Source organism: Hylaeus anthracinus, unplaced genomic scaffold (genome assembly GCF_026225885.1).
Source record: "Hylaeus anthracinus isolate JK02 unplaced genomic scaffold, UHH_iyHylAnth1.0_haploid 11982, whole genome shotgun sequence".
NCBI classification, from domain to species: Eukaryota; Metazoa; Arthropoda; class Insecta; order Hymenoptera; family Colletidae; genus Hylaeus; species Hylaeus anthracinus.
In genome coordinates this window covers 12,062,924-12,072,652 of record NW_026534330.1, presented here as the reverse complement: position 1 = coordinate 12,072,652, position 9,729 = coordinate 12,062,924, and the positions used below count along the sequence as shown (strand labels likewise).

The window sequence follows — 9,729 nt, the reverse complement described above, 5'->3', positions numbered from 1 at the left end:
CAGAACCGTTAGTTAGTTACTGCTCAACACTATTTTATTTACTTCAGAGGGATTCGATAGATTTCTAGAATTTAATTACTGACTATTGCAGAAGCGTCAGGAAGTCTTACGAGTCATCATTTATGGAGAGGTCGTGAGAAACTATTCGTAAGATCCAACGAAGATATCGTGCATATATTTCTAAAAAGGCGCAACTCAACTATTCAAAAATATTTCATTTGATCTAACGCATACACGTTATACATATTAGTCTATCGACGGTGATGATCTCCATTCTGAGCGTGATGCATTTCTGTCACGTATACTCGTCCACATGAAGCGTCTTAGCGAGAATGAGATATCAAGTGATGTAATCGATAAGTCGCTGAAAAATTCTGTGATACCAGAAGAATCTGGTGTTATTTTACATGTAACTGGAAATTAATGAATCAGATACCAATTGTAAAAGAAATTTCCAAAAAAAAAAAAAAAAAGAAAAGATTGGTAGACATTTTATTGAACGACCTAGTTTGTAAGAATTGTAATATTTCTAAATTGAATTCTAGTACCGAAGCATGTTGTTGTCACGGAAGGTAAACACTCATTACGTGCATCATTTTTATAGAAACGTATGTACGTGAAAAAAATCAGATGCGACATTATGACACTGTGGCTACATTGATTACAACTGCAACAAACTACTAATACATTGAACACGTGTCGTGGCCTTTTTACTTGTATATTCAAATCTGCGACTCGACACCACGTGCGATACTAATTTAAATATTTTTTCTTCACGGTTATAGTTACATTCAATGCGTGCAGCTCACGACTTCCAAACCTATCGATCATAAATCAAACAGGGGCGTCAAAAGACAGAATAGAAAATTCGTTTGAGATGACATTGCTATAACGCAACGCTAATGTAAACTCCAAAAATGTTTTGATATAATCCTCTTACGAAATAATCGTTTCGTTCGTTTTAAAAGCGACCCTGATTGATCAGTTTTAATTGCACTATGCAAATTCGTTAATAAACCGCATCGATCGTCAAACCTTATCGACAGAGTGGGCGACAGTGACCGCTTGCTCATCGAGGATGTGAAACCGCACAGTGGTGGTCCCGACATCAAGTGCTCCGATGTACTTCATTGTTCAAGAACAATGTCGAGATTCCCCCTGTCATTCGAATCGTTCCACTTGAGATTGACACGTGCCAGGAACGATCGACGCCGATCGCGGAAATTCACGGAGCTGCACACCCGCGAATAAACGGCGACGCTGATCGACGTATCGCACGAAAACGCGCGGCAGACTATTGCCACTTATCGCGCGTTGGCAGTCTTAGGAAGAAAGAGACGGTACGCATGCTCAGTCGACTGGTTTATCGAAATTACACGTACTTGCATACGTACAGTGCTCGTAGACCACGAGCAACTCGTTGAACCCGAGCAAAGTTCTCACTCTTATCGGCTCTTATCAAATGCGCTTCTCTATTAAAATTGCAGCGCTTGGCTAAATCAATGTTCTAACAATGATCTTTTTATAGATTGTATAATCACGTTGCGAGTTTATGAAATAAACAAGGCTGCTTTTTAATTAATTGGCCTCGCACTCCGTTTCTGTAAACTTTTTACAGTTCTCACCAGTTCCACTCTCCTAGTTTCAATTATCGATTCGATGTTCGAATAATGATCATTTTATACATAGATTGTATAATCACGTTGCGAGTTTATGAAATAAACAATGCTGCTTTTTAATTGATTGACCTGCCACTCCGTTTCTGTTCACATTTTACAGTTCTCACCAGTTCCACTCTCCTAGTTTCAATTATCGATTCGATGTTCGAATAATGATCATTTTATAGATTGTATCGTCGCATTGGAAGTTTGTGGAATAAACAATGGTGCTTTTTAACTAATCGACGTGGCACTCCATTTCTGTAAACCTCTGCAAGTTCTCGTCATTTCCAGTTTACGTGATAGGCATAGAGATGTTAAGGAAACAGTTCTCTTACAATGTCAAGAGGCAGGTTTCCCTATGGAAATCAACTATGGAATCAAAAAATATTGCGAAAGACCTGGACTGAATACAGTGAATCACCTCTTCGTGGCGCGTAGTTATTTCTCCCAATGTTTGGAACTGGTTGTCGAAGCAGCTCTTTTCGTCTCCGTGTTACATTATTTATGGCCCTGTGGCTAAGCCTTTGAATTTCAAGTTTATTATCGTCTAAAACGAAATCTTCCGATGGCATTAGCGAGTGTTTGACGAATACCAACAGCAATTACTCGAATGTATCCTTCTGAATGAGATAAAAAAATAAGGATCACTTTGGTGTGCAAATATGTTGTCATCGGACTCGAAGAAGACGATGTTTGCAATCTCTAGTGCTACCACCTCTTGTACGCGTAATTTAATACAGCGTCTGGATAACAAGTACAGTACAAAAAAGGATGTAGTACATTAGCACCTCCGTCTACAATTCCATCCGAAAATGCTTGGAAAGGATCGAAACATGGGGGCGTCGCGTTTTATCTGCAGAATCGAATTTCATGGGGCGTCTGATAATCGTACCATCACGATGCGAGGATTCGTTCAGTCGACTTGCGGCTGTTGGCTCATTTCAATCACCAAAATGGACATATTAACGGTGCTCGGTTTCCTCGCCATCCTTCAACTGGATTCTACCGGTAAAGTGTCGTCGAGTGTCCTCGTGATCCTTCGAATTCAGGAACAGAATTTCCAAGATCATTCTGTTTAGATCAAACTGAGTATTCATAGACTAGAAATACCATTGCGTGAATTATCATTGAGTACATCTTACAATTAACTCCATTGATCCATTGTCGAGGACACTCCGTTTCTTTCGTCGCGTTATTATGTTCTGCCATTGACGTTGAGTATACTATCGACTCTAAATTGTAGCACTAACTGTCGCTGTGGATTTGGACGGTTTATGGTCTTCGTGCAAAGATTCTGTCCGCTCAACGCCCATGATGGAGCTGAAGAAGTACCTTTTCTGCCAATACGACAGCACTGTACGACCAGTCACCTCTCACAAGGATATCAATAACGTGACTTTGAAGTTGATACCGAAGATCCTAGAGTTTGTGAGTGAATTATTATTTATTCGAGCGAATGCTTGTGTTGCATTACTTGTGTCACGATTGTCTTTTTCTTCATTTCAGGACGAATTCGAGAATAAGATGATCCTGCACAGCTGGATGACGCTCGTGAGTGACTGATTGTTCTTCCTACCATTTTTAGGGGTGAAATGTAACAGGCCCCTTTTAAAATTGACACTCGTTTAAATCCCCTCTCCCCCTAGTATAAACAGAATTCTGTTTTGGGTATTAAATTTTTTAACACGTTGAACGCCACGTCACCCATATATGGGCGACAGAGCTTTTCACTAAGGAACTTCAGGAATTAATTTCAAGAGCTAAGTATTAATGAAAATAAGTCTGTATAAAATTCGTAAATTTTGATGATAATACAAAAATAAGTAATACGACAAATGTTAGGTTCTGTAGTTTACAACCGTCTCAAGACAGAATTTTAACTCTGTAGACATTTCCATGTGAATCAGTCTGGCAGTTAACGTGTTAAAAGAAACATGGACTGACTGACTTTGTTATTGTTGGTCAGTTGCTTTCGAAATTGAAAAACTCGAGTACCTCGCTTCCATAGGTTTGGATGGACAGCCATCTGACTTGGACGCCCAGCAAGTACGACGGGATCCAATACATCCACGTGAAAAGCAGCGAGATATGGGTGCCTGACCTCTCGATATACAATTCGTAAGGCTTTAACCGTCATCCTGTCGATACAAATACTTTATCATTCTATAATACAAACAGAAAATAATAACGTCAATTTGCATAATCATTCCGAGTGTCGATTATCAAATATTTGTAAATAATTGGAACATTTATCTTCTATAATACAGGGTGCGGCAGAAATAACTCCCACATTTTAAAAAACGATTGAAAAATAGTGATACGAGATACCAACAGAAACATTTTATTTCTTAAATCTAGATATAAACAAGTTTTTTTTACTTTATGTTTTAAAAATTATGTCGTCCAAACACCTGTCGGTCACCAGCCTTTACGGGCGATTCGCACTTGGAGTCGTTCTTGAAAGCTTTCCATCACTCTCGCTAGCATTTCGAGGGAAATTCTTTCAATTTCCTCTTGGATAGCCTCCTTTAGTTCATTCAAGGACCAAGGACGACGTTTAAAAACCTCGGCCTTGAGGTATCCCCACAGAAAAAAGTCACATGGACTTAAATCCGCCGAGTTACGGTCCATACAGGGCATCGTCAGAGCGAAATTTTGCAAATGGTGTTTCCGGATCGAGTGATTTATTTACGCGAAAGAGTTCCGTGGCCACCGTAGCTCGGCACATTTAAGTCCATGTGACTTTTTTCTGTGGAGATACAAGGCCGAGGTTTTCAAACATCGTCCTTGGTCCTTGAATGAACTAAAGGAGGCCATCCAAGAGGTAATTGAAAGAATTTCCCCCGAAATACTTGCGAGAGTGATGGAAAACTCTCAAGAACGACTCCAACTGTGTATCGCCCGTAAAGGCCACTATTTGGACGACATAATTTTTAAAACATAAAGAAAAAAGAACTTTTTTATATCTAGATTTAAGAAATAAAATGTTTCTGATGTTATCTCGTACCACTTTTTTAAAATCGTTTTTTAACTCTTTGGGGCAAGGTGGGATTAAAAGTGTCCCATCTTTTTGATGGACCGTAATGCATGGTGGGACATTTTTAATCCCACCTCGAAATTTTGCAATAGCTGCATGTGTATAGGTGTGATACCTTTATTAATAAAAATATAAGAATTTTGTTTGATTTAAAACGCAATAAAATTCCTGTGCAACATGGGTCTATTTTATGACCTGAATTCCTGTGCCGCAAAGAGTTAAAGTGTAAAAGTTATTTCTGCCGCACCCTGTACATTGTTGCGTGACGTCGCTTTTGACTGGACCCTTTCATAAAAATTCCATTGAAACAGAGGTGACATGTCGGACGACCAGAGCATCCCTCCGACGACGTGCTTGATCTTCAGTTCGGGGAAGGTGAGCTGCGTGCCGTCGATGAAGCACATCGCCAAGTGCTCCACGAATTACGCTTCGTGGCCTTACGACAGACATCGTTGCCGAATTAATTTTGGCTCTTGGTCCCACTCTGGCGAAGAAGTGGACTTCCACTTGGACGAGAAAGGGGTAAATCGCGTTTAAAACACAGATATTGTCATGAAATTCTGTCACAGTAAACATCTTTGAAAGGAATGTTTAATTTCGCATCGTTATTTTCTTCAGTATCAAATGGCTGGTTACACGAACAATAGCCTGTGGGATTTCCAAGTGGAGCAAGCGTACAAGGTCGTGAAGATGTACAGCTGCTGCCCGAACGACACCTACCCCATGATCGTTTATATGTTTTCTATAACTCGGCATCACGGGGTCCTGCAAATCGCATACGTAACTCCTGCAATTGGTATGGGAACTTCTCGTTCATCGTGAGCTTGCATAATTCGAAAATAAATGATCTATAATCCAGTGGCATCATTCCGAAAATAATTCATACATCTATACGATACCACTCTGGTTCTTTGGATAATATAGCGTACAGGAAGATGAGAATCGAATTCGTTCTAATACTACTTCTCCCTTTTTTTAAATCTCTAGCCATGATGTTGCTGACGTTAACTGTCCTGTTGTTGGACTCGAGATCGACGGAACGCATAGCAGTAGCCAGCGTTAATTTGATTTGCCACATGCTCTGCATATTCGACATGCACTGGCAGCTACCACACAACGGCACAAACCCGCCTAATTTACGTGAGTAATCGAAACAAAGATAGATCCTATCGCGTACAATATAAATTTATTAGGTGGACTGGAAAGTAATGTCGTTTCTTTGACATTAAATTCAAACAAATTTTTTATAAATTTCTATTTTTAATTATTAATTATATAATCGCTCCCGTTATCAATAGCCTTTTGCCATCTAGTGTGCAAATTGTCAATGGCAGATCGATAAAAATCAATGAGCTGATGAATGATAAACAAGTATTTAAAATTGCAAAAACGACATTATTTTTGGTTCACCTAATAATTATAAAATATTTCACATTCCAGTACTGTATTATCGCGACTCCTTGGCCTTGGCTGTGTTCGCCTTAATCCTGACTGCCTTGCTACGCAAAATGCTCACGATGAACATCGAAGTGCCCCATTGGGTCTCCTCGACAACGTCTTTCGTCCTCAGCAACAGAGCTGGACGTTTCCTCGTCCTTGGCGACGAGGATTCGAACAGAATCCTCGGCACGGAGATGGACGACAATATAGACTCTCCCAAAACCGAGGCAACGTCGAAAGAATCATCGTGGAGACAGCTCGCAGCCATAATCGAGTGGCTGTCCTTCTTCGTCGTAGTGATCACCTACGTCATCTTGCTGTTCACTCTCATGCCTTACTCTTAAAAGAACCACGGACTGACGTCATGGTTCCTCGTTCTACGTTCAATCAGATGCCCTCTGTAGATTCTCATTTTTTTTTTCAATAAAATGGTCATTGTTAGTCGATTTTTGTACTGTACTTTCCATCAAGCGTTCACGTTTCAGAGAATTGTTCTCGCGTTTGTCTGAGCTCGATGTTTAAATGAGAGGTGAATGATGTTTTCTAAGATTTTATTACTACTCTGTAGCTTTGAAATAAACGAAGTTACGTTCTTATTTTGTTTGGTTGATGCTGCCTTTATTTAGCCCTTCGTCAGAATCCACCAGTTAGTTATGTTTTGTTCGATAAAGTTTATTGTTTGCCAATAGAGTCACAATGTGCTTATAGAAATATAGAAAGTGACATGTTAAACAATAGTAACGAGTTCCTCGAGTCATATGCGATCCATACAAACTTGGAAGTTAACGCAGGCATTTTGGAGACATTAAATAAAGTAATAAAATAAAAATATTTTCCTCTTTACAATTAAATCGTAATAGGTTTGTGACTCAAACTTTAATCTCAAAATAAATTCGTTTGCACTCCATTTTATAGATCTGTTACATTCCATCCATAGATTGACACCGTTTCTAAATTATGGGAACAGTTTCCAGGATGATCTAGGAATTTGAAGCTATTTCGATTAAACGTGGAGCAGACCAGCCGCACAATCCCGGTACCAAAAGCTGATAAGAGGACGTAGAAAAGGGGGCGGTCCTCGGTTTAAGATTTCACTGGGCGTGCAACTATTCACCTCGATCTTTCATAGTTGCAGTAGTCGCGTTTCAGCTGGCTCGATTTGTCCTCGCGAACGAAAATGAAGAGCCTCCTTTTCGTCTGTCTCGTGGTCCTCAGCATCTCGAGTCAAGCAGCGTACGACTATACATATCCGACATCTTGCAAAGATATCACGAATAGTCCTATGATGCGTCTCAGGCAATGTCTGCTTGAAGCGTACCAAGAGGCGTATGACGCGAACGTTAGACCCAGCAAGGACCACAAAAAAGCCACTAATGTCAACTTCGAGTTGGAGATACGCCATTTCACAGTCGTAAGTAGCCGTGTGCTCAAATCCAAGGTCTCGAAGTCTTGATCACCCTTGAAAGCTTGCTCTTGAAAGTTTTGATTAGTCTTCAGTGATCGATACTTCAGCAGCCTTGAAATCTTGCCTTTCTATCATAGTATTTTACTCTGCTGCCTTTTCTGCATTTGCCAGGATGAATACTCGAGCACGATAGACCTGCACGTCTGGACGAGATGGGTGAGTACCAGCATGGATATCGAATTGACGAAATTACTTAGACTCGATACATTTTTAACGCACGATAGGAATGGACAGATGACTTCTTGAAGTGGACACCATCGGAATTCGACGATATCGACTCGTTGAAAGTACTGAGCGACCAGATTTGGACACCCGACATCACGACGCACAGCGCGTAAGTTTGAAAGTGAATTTCAATTTAATAACTAACGTCCATTTTGGTCTTTCTAACGCACCTTGACTCTGAAGGTATGAATATTGATTATAAGTCGATATAGGATCAATTGGTCTGTGCTAGGTCGATCGCGGGCGCCAATGTTGAAATGCCACTGAGTCAATGCTGGATATTCCATAGGGGAACAGTATTTTGCGCGCCAAAAATGTTGTTCACGACGCAATGCGAGTCAGATTACTCATGGTGGCCTTACGACGCGATGAATTGCACTCTTGAACTTGCCTCTTGGGCTCATTCCACTCAAGATTTGAAACTTCAGCACCTATTCGTCAAGCAGGAGGAGATCGTGCGTATAATACATTTTCACAATTTATTACAATTTACACTTCTCGATGAAATAATCAAATTGTCTAAAAATGGATGAGAATAGCGAGAATAAACGAGAGCGTAAAAGTATCAGGATATTACTATCGATGCTCTTCAATTTTTAGTTGATAGAACTGGATGAACTTAATTCACAATGGGAAATGTACAAATTTACCATAAACGAGCACGAAACAGAATCAAAATTCAATTCCAGTTCGACATCTGAGGTGATGACTAGTGTGATATCTTATAACATCGTCTTGCAAAGACACGCTAAGATTCATAGCGCGATCTTCGTGACGGTCGTCATAGGTTTGTAGTAATTACAGATTTAAATAGCAACATTTGCAAACTGTAATTACGTTTTTATTTGCATGTGTGCATAGTGCTTATGTCAATGACGCTGGTCACACTTTGGCTGGATCCAAAATCCAGCGAACGGATGATAGTCGTGAATTTGAATTTCGTTTTTCATCTGCTCGGCTTGCTGGACTTGCAATGGAGGATTCCCTTCAATGGAAATCGTATTCCAAAATTAAGTGAGTCTCGTAACATTGAAATCGATTAATTAATTGATCAATTAAATGATTAAAACTTTTCGTCGTACGACTTGCAGTTTATTATATTTCTTTATGAACTTTTCGAAAATCTACTGTCCTAAAAGCCGCGATGGGCAAGATCGTAATCGCAAATACGAATACGATTGTAATCGAGTGTTTTCGAGTTGTGATTGCGATTACGACCGTATTCTTAGAGGTTTTTAATTGAAAATTTTTCATTTTTGATTTCGACCAATGTATGATTTTCTAAGTTTTTTGGGGTCCCATCACTGCTTAAAAGCTTTTAATAATAACAATGAGTCTCTCGATCTTTGAAGACCTAGATTTGAATTTAACGTTGTATTACTTATCTTTTCAGTTCTCTTTTATCATAATTCGTTCATGTTGGCTACCTTCTCGCTTATTCTGACCACCATTTTGCGTCACTTGCAAGAATTAACCGTTGACGCACCTTTGTGGATATCGTCAACCTCGGTTTTAATTTTGAAGAGTAGAGTGGGCCAAATACTTTTGGTGAGCTTCTTAGATCCAAAACAATCTGCCAGAATTGAGTTAAACTCGGACGATAACACTAACCTCGTGTCTATCGATAAGAGAGAGTCTACTTGGAGGTACACGTCGATTATAATTAGTTGGCTCGCGTTTTCGAGTATTTTATTCGCGTATATAATTATGTTGATTGTTTTCATTCCAACGAGTATATCTTCAAATCCCTATGACATGCATACCCCAACCGAGAAGAAATAAAACTATATACAATCTTCATGTACAAATATAACACTTTCAACGAATACACGAATAATTAATAGATAAGGGATGATCGGAATGTTTAATAAAATTCGTCTCTGTGTATTCGCTTTTCTTTT

General features: G+C 39.6%; 2 protein-coding genes across 2 annotated transcripts in view; one reads left to right on the top strand and one right to left on the bottom strand.

Moving 5' to 3' along the window:
* LOC128886098 (putative glycerol kinase 5) overlaps positions 1-1,290 on the bottom strand; it is a 6,074-nt gene extending 4,784 nt beyond the window's left edge. Inside the window, exon 1 of the mRNA XM_054140669.1 lies at positions 1,036-1,290. Coding sequence (XP_053996644.1) covers positions 1,036-1,131 — 96 coding nt within the window. The 5' untranslated portion in view covers positions 1,132-1,290. The remainder of the gene's footprint in view (positions 1-1,035) is intronic.
* On the top strand, positions 1,211-9,715 carry LOC128886285 (uncharacterized). The gene is made up of 16 exons (XM_054140994.1): positions 1,211-1,340; positions 1,847-2,669; positions 2,905-3,089; positions 3,168-3,212; positions 3,670-3,779; positions 5,010-5,220; positions 5,317-5,494; positions 5,686-5,838; positions 6,139-6,479; positions 7,277-7,549; positions 7,715-7,759; positions 7,828-7,937; positions 8,061-8,283; positions 8,429-8,615; positions 8,690-8,842; positions 9,222-9,715. Exons 2-16 carry the CDS (start codon positions 2,474-2,476, stop codon positions 9,608-9,610), a joined length of 2,799 nt encoding a protein of 932 aa, XP_053996969.1. The 5' UTR covers positions 1,211-1,340; positions 1,847-2,473; the 3' UTR covers positions 9,611-9,715.
* Positions 9,716-9,729: the final 14 nt, after the last annotated feature.